This window comes from Chiloscyllium plagiosum, unplaced genomic scaffold (assembly GCF_037043375.1).
Source record: "Chiloscyllium plagiosum isolate Xiang-an unplaced genomic scaffold, Cpla_swu_hap1 HiC_scaffold_17, whole genome shotgun sequence".
Taxonomy (NCBI): domain Eukaryota; kingdom Metazoa; phylum Chordata; class Chondrichthyes; order Orectolobiformes; family Hemiscylliidae; genus Chiloscyllium; species Chiloscyllium plagiosum.
Window position 1 is genome coordinate 1314949 of NW_028270155.1, and position 20005 is coordinate 1334953.

The following is a 20005-nucleotide window of genomic DNA, read 5'->3' on the forward strand; positions in this document are numbered from 1 at the left end:
GGTTCAGGTGTAGACCATCCTGTTTATAGAGGTCCCACCGTCCCCAGAAAGAGCCCCAGTTATCCAGATACCGGAATCCCTCCCTCCTGCACCATCCCTGTAGGCCCCCGAATTTTTCCAAGGATGTAGAGGAACGGGTTGTAAAGATGATTCTTGATAGGAGTGAGAGAGACAGGGTAATTGTTATGTGGGACTTTAACTTACCCAGTATTGACTGGGAATACTATAGTTCATGTAGTTTAGATGGGTCAGTGTTTGTTCAATGTGTGCAGGACGGTTTCCTGACACAGTATGTAGACAGGCCAACAAGGGGTGATGCCATATTGGATTTGGTACTGGGTAATGAACCCGGCCAGCTGTTAAATTTGGAGGTAGGTGAGCACTTGGCGATAGGGACCACAATTTAGTTATGTTTACAATAGCAATGGGCAGGGATAGGTATATACCGCAGGGAAAGAGGTATAACTGCGGGAAATCAACTAGGAGAAAGTGAGGTCTGCAGATGATGGAGATCAGAGTCAAGAGTGTGTTGCTGGAAAAGCACAGCAGGTCAGGCAGCATCTAAGGAGCAGGAGAATCGATGTTTCAGGCTGGAACCCTTCATAAGGAATTGCCCGAAATGTTGATTCTCCTCCTCCTCAGATGCTGCCTGACCTGCTGTGCTTTTCCAGCAACACACTCATTACTGGGGGAAAGGCAATTATGATGCGATTAGGCAAGACTTAGGATGCAGAGGATGGGGAAAGAAACTTCAGGGGAGGACACACTTGAAATGTGGAGCTCATTCAAGGAACATCTACTGCAGGTCCTTGATAAGCAGGGAGGTAGTTTTTGAGAGAGGGAGCCATGGTTTACTGAAGAAGTTGAAGCGCTTGTCAAGAGGAAGAGGAAGGCTTATGTGAGGATGAGGAGTGAAGGCTCAGTTAGGGGGCTTGAGTGTTATAAGTTAGGAAGAAAAAAAATCTAAACAGAGGGCTAAGAAGAACCAGGAGGGGACATGAGAAGTTGTTGGTATATAGGATCAAGGAAAACCCTAAGGCCTTCTATAGGTATATCAGGAATAAAAGAATGACTAGAGTAAGATTAGGGCCAATCAAAGACAGTAGAGGAAAGTTGTGTGTAGAATCTGAGGACATGGTGAAGTGCTTAATGAATACTTTTCGTCAGTATTCAGATTGGAAAAGGGCAATGCTAGTGAGAATATGGAGATACAGACTAGATTAGATAGGATTGAGAAAGAGGAGGTTTTTAGCAATTTTGGAAGATCTGAAAATAGATAGGACCCCTGGGCCGGATGGGATTTATCCTCGGATTCTCTGGGAAGCCTGGGAGGAGATTGGCTTTGATCTTTATGTCATCACTGTCGACAGGAATAGTGCCAGAAGACTGAAGGATAGCAAATGTTGTCCCTTGTTTAAGGAGGGGAGTCAGCACAACCCTGGTAATTATAGACCTGTGAGCCTTACTTCAGTTGTGGGTAAGGGGTTGGAAAATGTTATAAGACATAGGATTTATAATCATCTAGAAAGGAATAATTTGATTAGGGATAGTCAACATGGTTTTGTGAAGGGTCGGTCGTGCCTCACTAACCTTATTGAGTTCTTTGAGAAGGTGACAAAACAGGTAGATGAAGGTAAAGCAGTGGATGTGGTGTATGTGGACATCAGGAAGGCATTTGGTAAGGTTCCACAGGTTGACTATTGCACAAAATATGGAGTTTTGGGATTGAGGGTGATTTAACAATTTGGATCAGAAATACGCTAGCTGAAACAAGACAGAGGGTGGTGGTTAATGGGAAATATTCATCCTGGACCTCAGTTACCAGTGGCGTGCTGCGAGGATCTGTTTTGGGGCCACTGCTGTCATTTTTATAAATGATCTGGATGTGGGCATAGAAGGATGGGTTAGTAAATTTGCAGATGACACTAAGGTAGGCAGAGTTGTGGATAGTGCTGAAAGATGTTGTGGGTTACAGAGGGACATATATAAGATACAGATCTAGGCTGAGAAGTGGCAAAGGGAGTTTAATGCGGAAAAATGTGAGGTAGTTCACTTTGGAAGAAGTAACAGGAATGCAGAGTACTGGGCTAATGGTAAAATTCTTGGCAGTGTAGGTGAACAGAGAGATCTCAGTGTCCAGGTGCATAAATCCCTGAAAGTTGCCACCCAGGTTGATAGGGTTGTTAAGAAGGCATACGGTGTGTTGGTGTTTACTGGTAGGGGAATTGCATTTCGGAGACACGAGGTCATGCTTCAGCTGTACAAGACACTGATGCGGCCGCACCTGGAGTATTGTGTACAGTTCTGGTCACTGCATTATAGGATGTGGAAGCTTTGGAAAGGGTGCAGAGGAGATTTACTAGGATGTTGCCTGGTATGGAGGGAATGTCTTACGAGGAAAGGCTGAGGGAACTCAGCGTGTTTTCATCAGAGAGAAGGATGTTGAGAGGTGAGGTAATCGAGACGCATAAGATAATCAGAGGGTTAGATAGGGTGGACAGAGAGCCTTTTTCTTTGGATGGTGAAGGCTAACACGAGGGGACATAACTTTAAATTGAGGGGTGAGAGATTTAGGACAGATATTAGGGGTAGTTTCTTCACTCAGAGTGGTGGTAGAGGCGTGAAACGGCCAGCCTGCAATGGTAGTAGACTTGCTAATATTACGGACATTTAAATGAGCCTTGGACATACATAAGGATAATAATGGAACGATGTAGGTTGGATGGGCATCAGATTATTTTGACAGGTCGGTGCAACATCGAGGGCCGAAGGACCTGCACTGTGCTGTAACATTCTATGTTTTGTTTCCACACTGTACAACTCTATGACTGTGAGTCGTGTGTCTCTGAGCCAGGGTTGGCCATACCAAGGGGTAAGACAACAGTAGTGTCACAGGGTAACACCAGCCAGGCAGGGACCTACCTGCAGAACGATAGGAGCTTCTGGAAGCCTGAGAGACTACACTCGAAAAGGTTCCAGAGACGAGGAGAACATAGAACATTACAGCGCAGTACAGGCCCTTCGGCCCTCGATGTTGCGCTGCCGTCATACTAATCTGAAGCCCATCCCACCTACACTATTCCATGTATGTCCATATGCCTGTCCAATGATGACTTAAATGCACTTAAACTTGGCGAATCTACTACCATTGCAGGCAAAGCATTCCATACCCTTACTACTCTCTGAGTAAAGAAACTACCTCTGATATCAGTCTTATACCTATCTCCGCTGAAAATGTGTTGCTGAAAAAGTGCAGCAGGACAGGCAGCATCCAAGGAGCAGGAGAATCGATGTTTCGGGCATGAGCCCTTCTCCAGGAATGAGGAAAGTGTGCCAAGCAGGCTAAGATAAAAGGTAGGGAGGAGGGACTTGGGGGAGGGGCGTTGGAAATGTGATAGGTGGAAGGAGGTTAAGGTGAGGGTGATAGGCTGGAGTGGGGGTGGGGGCGGAGAGGTCAGGAAGAAGATTGCAGGTTAGGAAGGTGGTGCTGAGTTCGAGGGTTGGGACTGAGACAAGGTGGGGGAGGGGAAATGAGGAAACTGGAGAAATCTGAGTTCATCCCTTGTGGTTGGAGGGTTCCTAGGTGGATCTCCAGCATCTGCAGTCCTCACTTTCTCCTTATACCTATCTCCCCTCACTTCAAAGTTGTGTCCCCTCGTGCTCACCGTCACCATACTTTGAAAAAGGCTCTCCCTGTCCACCCTATCTAACCCTCTGATTATCTTATCTTAAAGCGGTAGATGTGGTGTATATGGATTTTAGTAAGGCGTTTGATAAGGTTCCCCATGGTAGGCTACTGCAAAAAATATGGAGGTATGGCATTGAGGGCGAGTTGGAGGTTTGGATTAAGAATTGGCTGGCTGGAAGAAGACAGAGGGTCGTAGTTGATGGTAAAGGTTCATCTTGGAGTGCCGTTACTAGCGGTGTTTTGCAAGGATCTGTTTTGGGACCATTGCTGTTTGTCATTTTTATAAATGACCTGGAGGAGGGGCTAGAAGGTTGGGTGAGCAAGTTTGCGGATGATATGAAAGTCGGTGGAGTTGTTGACAGCGAGGAAGGATGTGTCAGGTTACAGGGGGATATAGATAAGCTGCAGAGCTGGGCAGAAAGGTGGCAAGTGGAGTTCAATCTAGGTAAGTGTGAGGTGATTCACTTTGGTAAGAGTAACAAGAAGATGGGGTACTGGGCTAATGGTCGGATACTTGGTAGTGTGGATGAGCAGAGGGATCTTGGTGTCCATGTACACAGATCTCTGAAAGTTGCCACCCAGGTAAATAGTGCGGTGAGGAAGGCATATGGCGTACTGGCTTTTATTGGTAGAGGAATTGAGTTCCGGAGTCCTGAGGTCATGTTGCAGTTGTATAAGACTCTGGTGCGGCCGCATCTGGAGTATTGTGTGCAGTTTTGGTCGCTATACTATAGGAAGGATGTGGAGGCACTGGAACGGGTGCAGAGGAGGTTTACCAGGATGTTGCCTGGTATGGTAGAAAGATCGTATGAGGAAAGGCTGAGGCACTTGGGGCTGTTTTCATTGGAGAAAAGAAGGTTTAGGGGTGACTTGATAGAGGTTTAGATAGGGTTGACCACGAGAACCTTTTTCCACATATGGAGTCAGCTATTACGAGGGGGCATAGCTTTAAATTAAGGGGTGGTAGGTATAGGACAGATGTTCGGGATAGATTCTTTACTCAGCGAGTCGTGAGTTCATGGAATGCCCTGACAGGAGCAGTGGTGGACTCTCCATCTTTATAGGCATTTAAACGGGCATTGGATAGGCATATGGAGGATAGTGGGCTAGTGTAGGTTAGGTGGGCTTGGATCGGCGCAACATCGAGGGCCAAAGGGCCTGTACTGCGCTGTATTTTTCTATGTTCTATGTCTCTATTAAGCCACCTCTCAACCTTCTTCTCTCCAATGAAAACAGCCTCAAGTCCCTCAGCCTTTCCTCGTTAGACCCTCCCTCCTAGTAAATCTCCTCTGCACCCTTTCCAAAGCTTCCACATCCTTATAATGCGGTGACCAGAACTGTACATAATACTCCAAGTGTGGCCGTACCAGAGCTTTGTACAGCTGCAGCATAACCTCCTGGTTCCGGAACTCAATCCCTCTATTAATAAAGGTCAAAACCCTATATGCCTTCTTAACAACCCTGTCAACCTGGGTGGCAACCTTCAAGGATCTGTGTACATGGACACCGAGATCTCTCTGCTCATCTGCACTCCCAAGAATCCTATCATTAGCCCAGTACTTTGCATTCCGATTACTCCGGCCAAAGTGTATCACCTCACACTTGTCTACATTAAATTCCATTTGCTACCTCTCAGCCCAACTCTGCATCCTATCTATGTCTCTCTGCAACATACTACATCCTTCGTCACTATTCACAACTCCACCGACCGCAAACTTACTAACCCACCCTTCTATGCCCTCATCCAGGTCTTTTATAAAAATTATGAACAGCAGTGGACCCAACACCGACCCTTGCGATACGTCGCTAGTAACTGGGCACCAAGATGAACACGTTCCATCAACTACAACCCTTTGTTTCCTTTCAGCAAGCTAATTACTGATCCATACTGCTATATCTCCCACAATCCCCTTCCTCCGCATTTTGTATAATAATCTTTGAGAAATCACCATTTCGGAAAGACACATGATGAAAATATAGACTATGGAAGGGTTGTTTTCTTTATCCATTTTCTTTTGTAAATATTCCTGACGCTGTATATACGCTAGATCCAATGGTTGCTTAATAGCCATAACTGTTGGATATATATGTAATGATAAGGAGAGTGTAGAAATAAAGACGGAGGGATGAATAAGGTGTCTAAGACTGACTGTGGAGGTGAGAGGATGCACGATAAAGCATTCCCTGTTCTAGTTGAATCTCCATCTACCTCTTTTGTATTTAACGATTCCAGCAAACCACAACTACAACACACAGCCAGTCTATTTTTCGCTCTCACACAGATGATAGTCATAGTTTCCTGACTCCATCTGTTAGTTTTTATTGGTGATTCCAGTCTAACACAATCGAGTCCATGAATTTGCAGCTCTGTCTGACTTCTGCAAACTTTATGTTGCTCTAAATAGTTTGAAGAAGCGGAGATTCTTTAAACGAGGAATCATATTTGAAGCTCTCCATGGACCTTTCCCAGGACCACTGTGTTTCCCACCATGTACAGTATCTGAAATGGGACAGATATGATCCCACCAGCAGCATGTCCAATATTAAAAACGGACAATCTTCCATCCAACCCAACGTTAGTTTTATCTTTTATTTTCAGGCCTTTCTTTGTATCACTGGAGACAGAAGACTGGGCCACAGCTAATCTGACTGTGAGCTTCAGTCCACTTGCCTGCCTGTCCCCTGTAACCCTTAACTCACCTCTGGAGGAATACTCGAGAAAGGCTTCACCTTTCCCAAAGGCCAACATTTCATTGGCCTGCCTAATGTTTTGTTGCATCTCCATGCTCACTTTTTGTGATTCATATACAGAGACACTCAGATCCCTCTGTGCCACAGCATTCTGCAGTTTCCCAATTTAAATAATATTCTGTTTCCCTACAAAGTATCATTCCCTACCAATGATAAAACATGTACATTGTATTGACCCTTTTAGCATTCCATTTATCAAAATATATCATGCAAAGTTAGAAGAAATTACATTTTCTGTTCCATACACAACCTCTTGATTTCCTAAGTGATTACGGGACACCATACTCTGCAGCTGCCCAACCATTCCCTGAGGATGCAACAGCAAGGAGAAGCAGCACCTGTCACCACTGATCAGACCCAGTACATCACCTCTGTCAAAGCCACCTTATTGCTGCTGATACTGCAACTGCCATCATAACCAGGAGAATATCCCAACTCTTGAGGACTGGGGCCTGCGAATCAACTGACTGCCCAAATTAACTCCTGCGGGCTGAGAGATCATTCACAATGCACTGTTGCAGAGGAAAAGAACAGACCCCAATTCAAGACTGGAACTGTTGCTCAAGCCATGACCGCCATGACCATGAGGAATGGACTGCAGCCACAGCTCAACAACTCCCCCACAACTCCTCTTATTGGCAAATCTCTATTCTGTAGGTGGAAGTTGCCATTTAAAATCGAGCCTCCTATTCCTGGGCAACTTTTAAAATGAAATTTGGAAGGAAAATAGGCTACATCTTACATTGCTTTGTAATTGATTGAATTCTTTTATTATCTTAACTCTTGGATATATTTGCATTGGTTGCAATTTTACACGCATACTCCAACCAGCAGTCTCCAGATCATGGATAAGTGCTGTGCACAGTAGGTGACCATGGTACATGGACCAAGCCCCGTGCAACATCACAAATCTCCATGCCAAACTACATCTATGGACTAGAATTTACTGACTGCAGGATTCCTACACCAGTATTACGCATTGTGACCATGGTACTCCATCTCTGAACATGCCTTAACATGGGCATTTCACAAGTTTCCAGAACATCCAAGAAGATTTTGTTCGTAAATTATTCTCATCCAGGGCCCTAATCATATCCTCAAATAAAACCCTACAAGTTTGCTGGTTTCAAACTATTTCCCCGGAAATGATGTCATGAATTTGCTTTCAATCAAAATGTGGCATAGGAAACTTGGCTCCTGCACAGAAGAAAATAGAGAATTAACATGCAGCACTCTACAAAGATTAATGGTAACAGTAAAAGGGTGAGGGGGGGATCTGATTGAAACTTTCAGAATACAGAACAGCCTGGACAGAGTGGACGATGGGAAGATGTTTCCATTGGCAGGAGAGACGAAGACCCCAGAGCACAGCCTTCGAGTAAAGGGAAGACTTTTTAGAAAGGAGATAAGGAGGAATGCCTTCAGCCAGAGAGTGGGGAATCTGCCAAATTCATTGCCTCAGAAAGCAGTGGAGGCCAGGTTATTGAGTACATTTAAAACAGAGATAGATAAGTTCTTGACTGCCAAGGGAAAAAGCAGGAAAATGGGGTTGAGAAACCAATCTATCATGCTTGATAGAATAGCAGAGTAGACACTTCGAGCCAAATGGCCTCATTTGTGCTCCAATATCTTAGGTTCTTACATATAAATAATTAACACTCCAAAACATTGCATAACACTGAAGAGACCAGAATAATCACAAGAGATTCAAATTTCTATTTTAATGACAAAAGTCTTTGTCCTGGCAGTTAGGCTACAGTCCAATTTCAACTGGTCAGCAAATAGGTGACCAGTAGAAAGTGTTCCACTTGATACCGTTAATAAAGGGCACCATGTCTCGGTAAATCATTCTGCCCCTAATGATGCCAATCTGTTATTTGTTCCCTATCAATGATGACTGGAGAGGATTAGACGAAGATGGGATCTGAGAAGGTTTTAGATCTTCACTATGTCGTGATGATGAGATAGCAAAGTGCAGAAACTGTGACTTGCAGGAATCCAGCCTATTTGCAGGTTGGGGGATAAAAATGTTTGAGCAGATCTTTCTTGTTCACTTTTCCCATATTGTTGCGAGGTATCTCCTCCACAAGGATCAATTCCGTGGGGAGACTGTAGGTGGGTAAATGCTGCCTGTAATCAAAATAAAATTAGTCATCATAGTTAACCAGTGCAGCAGTTTTAACCCTCACGCTGACCTGTCAAACCAACCCCCCAAAACCCAGTCATCACTCAGGTCATAACAGCCAAGCGCAACCTTAGTACTGTTCACTAACATCACACTGACCCCCTACCCCCGCCCTGGCCCCCACTCCCCCGCGCCCTGACCTCAACTCTCCCCGCGCCCTGACCCCGCCTCTCCCAGCGCCCTGACCCCGCTTCTCCTCGCACCCTGACCCCAACTCTCCCAGCGCCCTGACCCCGCCTCTCCCAGCGCCCTGACCCCGCTTCTCCCCGCGCCCTGACCCCAACTCTCCCCGCGCCCTGACCCCGCTTCTCCCCGCACCCTGAGCCCCCTCTCCTCGTGCCCTGACCCCGCCTCTCCCCGCGCCCTGACCCCGCCTCTCCCCACGCCCTGACCCCCCCCTCTCCCTGCACCCTGACCCCGCTTCTCCCCGCGCCCTGGCCCCCCTCTCCCCGCACCCTGACCCCCCCTCCCTGCACCCTGACTCCCCCTCCCCCCGCGCCCTGACCCCCCCTCTCCCCGCACCCTGACCCCCCCCTCTCCCCGTGCCCTACCCCCCCTCTCCTCGTGCCCTGACCCCCCCTCTCCCCGTGCCCTGACCCCGCTTCTCCCCGTGCCCTGACCCCCCTGCACCCTGACCCCCCCTCTCCCCGCACCCTGACCCCCCCTCTCCCCGCGCCCTGGCCCCCCCTCTCCTCGTGCCCTGGCCCCACCTCTCCTTGTGCCCTGACCCCGCTTCTCCCCGCGCCCTGGCCCCCCCTCTCCTCATGCCCTGGCCCCACCGCACCCTGACCCCAACTCTCTCCACGCCCTGACCCCCCCTCTCCCTGCACCCTGACCCCGCCTCTCCCCGCGCCCTGGCTCCCCTCTCCCCGTGCCCTGATCCCCCTCTCCTCGTGCCCTGACCCCGCCTCTCCCCATGCCCTGACCCCCCCCCCTCCCTGATCCCCCCGTGCCCTGACCCCCCCCCTCTCCCTGCACCCTGACCCCGCCTCTCCCCGCGCCCTGGCCCCCCTCTCCCCTTGCCCTGATCCCCCTCTCCTCGTGCCCTGACCCCACCTCTCCTTGTGCCCTGACCCCGCCTCTCCCCACGCCCTGACCCCCCCTCCCTGATCCCCCCGTGCCCTGACCCCCCCTCTCCCTGCACCCTGACCCCGCCTCTCCCTGCACCGATCCCCCCTCTCCCCGTGCCCTGATCCCCCTCTCCTCGTGCCCTGACCCCACCTCTCCTTGTGCCCTGATCCCGCCTCGACCCCCCGTGCCCTGACCCCACCCCTCTCCGCACGCTGACCCCTCTCCGCACGCTGACCCCCCCCCCCCCACCCCACACCTTATCTCCAACCCCTTCCCCTTACCTGGCCCATTCCTTCAGCTCCTTCTGGGATAGTGAACGTCCTTCCTTTAACTGTACAACTGCGACCACCTTCTGTCCCCAGGTCAGATCAGGAGCACCAATAACTGCAACATCTACAATGACAAATAGTGTGCAAGAATAAGGTAGGCAGTTCCTGGGCAGTGGAGGGAAGTGCAGGGGGAATAGTGGGGAGGAAGGGGGGTGGGGTCCAGGGTTCTGGGGCAGGGATAGCATGGTTCGGGACATGTCTCAGTGTGTATGTGTCTGTATTCCGAAAAAAAGAAAATATGTGGAAGTATAGAAGTGTAACTGTATAAATGATATTTTAGGAAAGGAAATAGACTATTCAGTCAGTCAAACCTGCTCTACCATTCCAGATCATGGCTGATCATCTCCTCAATTTCACTTGCCAGTCCAGGCTCCTTATCCCTAAAGCCATGATGTTGTTATGAAGTTGAAGGTGTGTACTGTACCTTTAAGAGAGAGTGAATGCTGTTTAATTTATTGTTTTGGCAATATCGCACCAACAAGACAATCCGATGCTTGCGGTATAAAAAAAGCAGGCATTTTGAAAGCCAGCCAGAGAGTAACTGCCATTGACAGGGAGTAACTGCCATTGACAGAGAGTAACTGCCATTGACAGGGAGTAACTGCCATTGACAGGGAGTAACTGCCATTGACAGGGAGTAACTGCCATTGACAGAGAGTAACTGCCATTGACAGAGAGTAACTGCCATTGACAGGGAGTAACTGCCATTGACAGAGAGTAACTGCCATTGACAGAGAGTAACTGCCATTGACAGGGAGTAACTGCCATTGACAGAGAGTAACTGCCATTGACAGGGAGTAACTGCCATTGACAGGGAGTAACTGCCATTGACAGAGAGTAACTGCCATTGACAGAGAGTAACTGCCATTGACAGGGAGTAACTGCCATTGACAGAGAGTAACTGCCATTGACAGGGAGTAACTGCCATTGACAGAGAGTAACTGCCATTGACAGAGAGTAACTGCCATTGACAGGGAGTAACTGCCATTGACAGGGAGTAACTGCCATTGACAGAGAGTAACTGCCATTGACAGGGAGTAACTGCCATTGACAGGGAGTAACTGCCATTGACAGGGAGTAACTGCCATTGACAGGGAGTAACTGCCATTGACAGAGAGTAACTGCCATTGACAGGGAGTAACTGCCATTGACAGAGAGTAACTGCCATTGACAGAGAGTAACTGCCATTGACAGAGAGTAACTGCCATTGACAGGGAGTAACTGCCATTGACAGAGAGTAACTGCCATTGACAGGGAGTAACTGCCATTGACAGAGAGTAACTGCCATTGACAGGGAGTAACTGCCATTGACAGGGAGTAACTGCCATTGACAGGGAGTAACTGCCATTGACAGGGAGTAACTGCCATTGACAGAGAGTAACTGCCATTGACAGGGAGTAACTGCCATTGACAGAGAGTAACTGCCATTGACAGAGAGTAACTGCCATTGACAGAGAGTAACTGCCATTGACAGAGAGTAACTGCCATTGACAGGGAGTAACTGCCATTGACAGAGAGTAACTGCCATTGACAGGGAGTAACTGCCATTGACAGAGAGTAACTGCCATTGACAGAGAGTAACTGCCATTGACAGGGAGTAACTGCCATTGACAGAGAGTAACTGCCATTGACAGGGAGTAACTGCCATTGACAGGGAGTAACTGCCATTGACAGGGAGTAACTGTCATTGACAGAGAGTAACTGCCATTGACAGAGAGTAACTGCCATTGACAGGGAGTAACTGCCATTGACAGGGAGTAACTGCCATTGACAGAGAGTAACTGCCATTGACAGAGAGTAACTGCCATTGACAGGGAGTAACTGCCATTGACAGAGAGTAACTGCCATTGACAGAGAGTAACTGCCATTGACAGGGAGTAACTGCCATTGACAGAGAGTAACTGCCATTGACAGAGAGTAACTGCCATTGACAGGGAGTAACTGCCATTGACAGAGAGTAACTGCCATTGACAGGGAGTAACTGCCATTGACAGGGAGTAACTGTCATTGACAGGGAGTAACTGCCATTGACAGGGAGTAACTGCCATTGACAGGGAGTAACTGCCATTGACAGGGAGTAACTGCCATTGACAGAGAGTAACTGCCATTGACAGGGAGTAACTGCCATTGACAGGGAGTAACTGTCATTGACAGGGAGTAACTGTCATTGACAGGGAGTAACTGCCATTGACAGGGAGTAACTGCCATTGACAGGGAGTAACTGCCATTGACAGAGAGTAACTGCCATTGACAGGGAGTAACTGCCATTGACAGAGAGTAACTGTCATTGACAGGGAGTAACTGTCATTGAGAAAGACTGCCATTCAAAACCCTCTCAATCAAAGGTACTTTTTTCATATGAGGTATCTTTGCAGTAAGAGACAGAAAACGACCCAGGAGGTCCACACCAGAGATGGCAACCACCATCTGGTTTTTGAAATTAAGTTGCTGTAATTTTTGTATGGGTTTTTATTGGAACACTATATTGTTACAGTGTTGGAGGCAGATAACAAGCAGCTAAGAGAAAGGGGGGCTTAGAGTTGTGAATAGTTGTTGTTTAATGTTCACTTTTAGAGTTACGGAATAAATTTGATGTTATTCTTCATTAAGTAGTGAAATTTAGGAGTTCTTGGTCACTGATAATTTAACAGACTACGAGGTGAGGTGATCTTTCCTGGGTATTTGGTTTAATTAGCAGAAGAATCTAGTCAATAATTGAGCTTGTACAGTCCTCTGAAGCAGAGAATTTTACAGATTTATCACCATCTTAGAACAGTATAGCACAGGAATCTGCCCTTTGGCCCACCATGTCGCCATGCTAAACTATTATCGTCTGCCTGCACATGGTGCATATCCCTCTATTCCTTACTTATTCATGTGTCTGTTAAAGAAATTCCTCATCTCAGTCTTGAATGTCCTGCTCTTTATATTGAGATTATATCCTCTGGCCCAAGATTCATTAATCCGGGGAAACATTCTACCGTTGTGCCCTGTGAGAATCTTGCAAATTCTAATGAGATCACGCCTCATTCTTCAAAACTCTTAGGAATGAAGATCCAGCCTCTGCAATCTCTCCTTTTAAAATAATCTCACTATCCCAGAGATTAATCTGGTAAACCTCTATTATACTTCCTCTATGGCAAGTATATCCCTCCTTAGATAAGAAGATCAAACTATATAATTGAATTTTGTTCTGTTACCCTGAAGCACTTGTATAGTACAACCTGCCTGCAAAACAACACTTTTCACTGTACCATGTGACAGTAATAAATCAAATCAAAGGTGTCGTCTCACTCAGGTTATCTACAACGGCAGAAAGACAACTTTTCTCCTGGACTCAAATTCTCTTGCAATGAAAGCTCACTTTTTTTTAATCCATTTGTGGGATGTGGGCATTGCTGACGATCACTGCCTGTCCCTAGTTGCCCTTGAGAAGATGGTGGTGAGCTGCTTTCTTGAACCCCTTGTTGTGAAGTTGGGTACAGTAATTGTAGATTGGGAGACAGGAAGTTAGAATTGTAAAATTGGGAAAGCATTGTGTGGCCCCTTTAAAATATCATGTGCTTTTTCTGTGCTTAGATTTAAACTGGATGTCTGTGATCAGCAGCTTGAAAGTTTACAATTGCACAGAGAGCACCCGGGTTGAAATGTTTGTATCGAAAGGCTGTACTGTTAGCAGACCAAGCAGTAGTTTCTACCAAGAGAACAGGTTTTCAAATTTAGCCAAACAATTTGAACCAGTTACTTAGATACCAAAAACTTATTAAATTTAAATCTGAAAGTTTTGCCAACATAAAATCAACCCTATTGTAAGAAATATTGATATGGCACAAGAGTAAAAGAAGGGGACAATTGGACAAAGATCCCAAAGGAAGCTGCCGTCTGCCAGACCTAACAGCCCATACCTCGCTCTCACTCTCTCTCTCAAGAGAGAGAAACACTAGCTGTCACAGCCTCATCTATGTCTTAGAGAAAACACCATCTCAATAACAATGGCACCAACAACAGAGAAGGCATTACTGACAGAGGAATCGACGGAGAAGGCACAGAACATTCCAGAAGACACAGAACCTGGCTGTAATTTCGAGAGATTCAATTCTATTTTTTTATATATGAGTGGGATTTATATTTAATGGAACAGCATACCATCAGATTCTTGCTTTATTTGGGAATAGTTAGTAAGTAGAAGGGTTTTATTCGTTTTTGCTAATAGTTTGGTTACTTTGTTCACTAATAGAGTTAGATAAATAAAGTGCTACTTGTTGATTTTAAAGTGAATGTCAGGGATATATTTTATTTCACCACGAGAAGTTGCTGAAAAGCAAGTTACCCCACTGTTCACACTCCGTTTACAGATTATAGGGTGAGGTGCTGCTCCTTGGGTGTTTTGGTTTTAGTTCTCAGATGGGGGTCAACCCCCATTTTATAACATCCTGCAGTCCACCTGCAGTGGGTTGACACATTATGCTGTTAGGGAGGCAATTCCAAAATAGCTTACATCTCTCGATGGTTACCCATCTACCTGACTGAACTTGCGGTGTGACCATCTCCCTGAAGCTATCCATCACACTCTCTCTGCCTCCTGTATGCTCCTCAGTGCTTCTAACTGCCACTCCAATCCATCCATGTGGTCTGAGAGGAGTTGCAGCCAGACAGGCTTCCTGTAGACAGTCACCAAGGACACTCGACTGCTCCCTGATCTCCCACATCTGACAAGGCCACACCACTCCACTGACTGCCATCTCTGCCCATTTAATAACTAGCAGACTTAGGGGGAAATAAATTTTAATTTGCCCATACCTTGTTGCTGCTCATCCTCCTCGATTAAACCCGGTATTCATGTAGGCCCATACTTACACCTACAAGCAGTGAGAGAAGTGTGAGAAAACGTGAGTGGAGGGATGTGAGACCGAGTGTGGAGGAACAGAGAATTTGGAAGGTGAGAGAAAAAGAAATCACACGACACCATGTTAAAGTCCAACAATTTTTTTTAAGGTGATTTTAAATAAACCTTTTGGACGATAACATGGAGTCATATGACTTCTGACTTTGTCTATCCATGTCCAACGCAGGCATCTGATTTGATTTATTGTCACGTGTACCTAAGTACAGTGAAAAATGTAGTTTATGAACAGTACAGACAGATTGTAGTAAGCAAGGACATACAGATTGTGGGGTGAAGAAAACTTGGACAGAGTGAGGCATACAGGTTACGCCACACAGGACGTGTGCGAAGCAAGATCAACATTAACAAGAACAACACTATTTGAAGTTAGAGTCTATGCATCAGTCTAATATGATATGGATTGGGCCAGACCACTCAAAACATTCTTAAGCAGGCAGTCCAGATTATAACTTTGCAATTTGTTTTAGTAAATGTACAGTGAAAATTACCCAGAGTGAGGCAGCTAGGTTGACTTCCAGGTTTTACAACAGACAAAACTTTATTCACAAGATTACACAAAGAGACACAAACAACGGAATAAAGAACCCCTACAGAACTCAGCCTGTCCAAACTAGACTTAAGTATGCTGTTCCGAATATTCACAACAGTCCCAATAAGCAAACCCCCTTAAAACGCAGTAAACAAAAAGGAACAGATGCTTACAGGTTGAAGTTAGAAGGGCAGAAAGAGAGAGAGTGAGTTTCCACACAGCTCACTGTTGAACTCGTAACTAGTTCTGGACTGAACTGCTCAGCTAGAGAGCTGGCCACTCCTCTTTCATTATACAGGTCACTTCTAACACATGACCACTGGCCTGAAGTCTCATCTGTTTACATATAAACAAAAAGGCCTCTCAATACCTTTAATCTCTGTACCAAACCAGTCTAATTAGCACCGAGAGTGTTTACGACCCCTCTGAAAAATACCAAGGACATAGTATCCTTGAGAAAAGGAACAGATTCTAGAAAAAAGAAACTCACTTTGTGACAAATAATGGCGGGACAAAAGCTGTTCTTGAATGTGTTAGTGCATGTGTACAAGCCTCTGTATCTCATGGCTGATGGAAGACGTTGTAGGAGAGCATTACCTGGGTGGCAAATTAAGATTTATTTGATGATGTTACGAGACAAAAATATTGCAGATGCTGGAATCCAAAGTAGAGAGAAAGGAGGCTGGGGGAACACAGTGAGCCAGGCAGCATCAGGAGGCTGGAAGAACACAGTGAGCCAGGCAGCATCAGGAGGCTGGGGGAACACAGTGAGCCAGGCAGCATCAGGAGGCTGGGGGAACACAGTGAGCCAGGCAGCATCAGGAGGCTGGGGGAACACAGTGAGCCAGGCAGCATCAGGAGGCTGGGGGAACACAGTGAGCCAGGCAGCATCAGGAGGCTGGAAGAACACAGTGAGCCAGGCAGCACCAGGAGGCTGGGGGAACACAGTGAGCCAGGCAGCATCAGGAGGCTGGGGGAACACAGTGAGCCAGGCAGCATCAGGAGGCTGGAAGAACACAGTGAGCCAGGCAGCATCAGGAGGGTGGGGGAACACAGTGAGCCAGGCAGCATCAGGAGGCTGGGGGAACACAGTGAGCCAGGCAGCATCAGGAGGCTGGAAGAACACAGTGAGCCAGGCAGCATCAGGAGGGTGGGGGAACACAGTGAGCCAGGCAGCATCAGGAGGCTGGGGGAACACAGTGAGCCAGGCAGCATCAGGAGGGTGGGGGAACACAGTGAGCCAGGCAGCATCAGGAGGCTGGGGGAACACAGTGAGCCAGGCAGCATCAGGAGGGTGGGGGAACACAGTGAGCCAGGCAGCATCAGGAGGCTGGGGGAACACAGTGAGCCAGGCAGCATCAGGAGGCTGGAAGAACACAGTGAGCCAGGCAGCATCAGGAGGCTGGGGGAACACAGTGAGCCAGGCAGCATCAGGAGGCTGGAAGAACACAGTGAGCCAGGCAGCACCAGGAGGCTGGGGGAACACAGTGAGCCAGGCAGCACCAGGAGGCTGGGGGAACACAGTGAGCCAGGCAGCATCAGGAGGATGGGGGAACACAGTGAGCCGGGCAGCACCAGGAGGCTGGGGGAACACAGTGAGCCAGGCAGCACCAGGAGGCTGGGGGAACACAGTGAGCCAGGCAGCATCAGGAGGTGGAGAAGCCAACGTTTTGAGTGTAATCCTTCTTCTGGGCAACCCTGCTGGTGGGTCCTGAAGAAGGGTTACACCTGAAATATTGACTTCTATGCGCCCGGCGACAGCCTTGCCCGTGCGGGGAGCGGTCCCAGCAGAGGAGATCCGCCAGACCCCGACGCGACCGACCGGAGCCGCCGAGTTGAATCCTCCGGGCAGACTGCACGGACCACACCCGTTTACCTCTTAACGGTTTCACGCCCTCTTGAACTCTCTCTTCAAAGTTCTTTTCAACTTTCCCTTACAGTACTTGTTGACTATCGGTCTCGTGCCAGTATTTAGCCTTAGATGGAGTTTACCACCCGCTTTGGGCTGCATTCACAAGCAACCCGACTCCATGAAGACACAATCTCGACGAGCCTTGCACCGTTTCTTCCAACCTCCTCCCTGTTTACTTTGATGACGTTGGCAGCCTTTCGGCGGCAACGAGAGGTGTATATGGAGTCCAGGGATAGAAGGTTAGCTTCCTTGATGCTGAGAAGGCATTGTTGGGTGCTATTGTGGAGGAGTACCTTCACATCAGAGGGAGGGTGCAGTGGGGCAGAGAGGGTGTGCGTGTGTGATAGAGAGTGAAAAGGCCTTTGTGAGAGAAACAGAAAGTGAGAGAGAGAGAGAGAGAGAGACAGTGGTGGGGATATGTGGGTGTGTGTGAGGTAAAGAGGCAGATGGTGGTGTTGACTGCACTGGGATGGTATACCGGAACGTGTAACCAAGTGAAAAATATCAAATAGCAAGGAAAGCAGCAACGAAAATCAGATTCATATATTATTCTGATATTTCAAACCTGAAATATGTGGATGTCCCAGAAGATGGCACTCAACATCCAGGGCGCTGATCTTGTGTCCTCCACTCTTAATGATATCGACAGAGCTGCGACCCAGGATCCAATAAACCCCGTCCCTATAACACACCGTGTCCCCTATAAACAAACACAGACAGTAAACCCCATCCCTATTAACACACCGTGTCCCCTATAAACAAACACAGACAGTAAACCCCATCCCTATAACACACCGTGTCCCCTATAAACAAACACAGACAGTAAACCCCATCCCTATAACACACTGTGTCCCCTATAAACAAACAGACAATAAACACTATCCCTGCAAAATGCTGTGACCTCTACAGAAAACAGGCACAGAGCCAGGACATAGTCACATCCTCTACTGTTGTACAAGTGTGTGCGTATCACTGCGTAAATACCCCTCTATTCTGCAAATTAAGAGCTTCAGCATTTGAAGTTAGTATATGTCAGGGAAGTGGAAGATGCAATAAAACTATTTTCTTATCATCTGCAGGATACACTGTTGGCTTTCTTTGATCAGATGTGATCTGTTTGCATCACTTTTGTGTGAGGTTGAATCACAAACAAAGTTTATTGAATTCAGTGTGGTTTGTTAATGCTGAGTGAGAACAGGGAAAAAAAAATCAGTTCCAAAGCACATTGGGATTATCATAGAATAAACCTGTCAGAGGGACTGAAGCTTGGTTATCTGGATTTATACACCTTTCCAGATAACCAGCAGATAAGGACATAAGAACCAGGAGCAGGAGTAAGTCATCTGGCCCTTTGAACTCACTCTGACATTCAGTAGGATCATGGCTGATCTTTTTGTGACCTCAGCTCCACTTATCCGCACTCTCGCCATAACCCTCAATTCCTTTACTGTTCAAAAATTCAATAATGAAACCTCAACCACTTCACTGGGCAGGGACTTCCACAGATTCACAACCCTCTGGATGTTCCTTTTGCTCCCCCTAATTTTGAGGCTATGCCCTCTTGTCCTACTTTCACCCACCAGTGGAAACATTCTTCTATTTCAATCCTATCTATTCCCTTCATAATTTTATATGTTTCCCTCAGATCCCCCTTCATTTTTCTTAATTCCAATGAATATAATCCCAGTCTACTTGGTCGCTCCTCATAAGCTATTTCCCTCAATTTCGGAATCAACCTAGTGAACCCCCTCTGCATCCCCTCTACTGCCAGAACATCCTTTCTCAATTAAGGAGACCAAAACTGCACGCAGTACTCCAGGTGTGGCCTCACCAGCACCCTCTACAGCTGCAACATTACATGCCTGCTTTTAAACTCAATCCCTTTAGCAATGAAGGACAACATACCATTTGCCTTCTTGATTATTTGTTGCACCTGCAGACCAACCTTCATGCACAAGGACACCCAGGTCCCTCTGCATAGCAACATGCTGCAAATTTTTAACATTCAAGTAATAGTCCTTTTACTGTTATTCCAACCAAAATGGATGACTTCACATTTACTAACATTGTATTCCATCTGCCAGACCTTTGTTCACTCACTTAAACCACGCTCCTCTGCAAACGCTCACAGTCCTCTGCACACTTTGCTCTACCACTCATCTTATGTCATCTGCAAACTTTGACACACTACACGTAGTCCCCAACTTCAAATCATCTACATAAATTGTGAATAATTGCAGTTCCAATCCCTGAGGCACACCACTAGTCACTGATTGCCATCCAGAAAAGCACTCATTTATCCCAACTCTTCCCTTCCCGCTAACCAATCCTCTATCTATGCTAATACATTACCCGTAACGCCATGCATCTTTATCTCATACAGCAGCCTTTTGTCCAGCACCTTGTTGAATGCCTTTTGGAAATCTACTGGGTCCCTGTTGTCCATTGTGCTCATGATGTCTTTGTGGAATTCCAGTAAATAAGTTAAGGAAGACCTGCCTTTTGTTAATCCATGCTGTGACTGTCCAAAGGGAAAATCTTTATCTTGAATTGAAGGCAGAACCATTTAACCTGTTAATGGAAGGTACTTGAACACAGAGCAGTCCAATCAGTTTAATCACAGCAGGAAATGAT

At 47.0% G+C, this 20005-nt stretch overlaps 1 protein-coding gene across 6 annotated transcripts in view; it reads right to left on the reverse strand.

Annotated features, from left to right (window-relative positions):
• Positions 1 to 8140: 8140 nt before the first annotated feature.
• Positions 8141 to 20005, reverse strand: part of acsf3 (acyl-CoA synthetase family member 3) — an 87278-nt gene continuing 75413 nt past the window's right edge. For 5 of the 6 annotated variants that reach the window (XM_087995652.1, XM_087995651.1, XM_087995650.1 and 2 more), the window contains exons 8-10: positions 17937 to 18071; positions 9977 to 10088; positions 8141 to 8569 (exon numbers count right to left, since the gene is read on the reverse strand). In XM_087995652.1, the coding sequence (XP_087851778.1) occupies positions 8443 to 8569; positions 9977 to 10088; positions 17937 to 18071 (374 nt within the window). In that variant the 3' untranslated portion in view covers positions 8141 to 8442. Of the gene's footprint in view, positions 8570 to 9976; positions 10089 to 17936; positions 18072 to 20005 lie in introns of those variants that run through there. The other variant, XR_015759907.1, reaches the window with a different exon arrangement.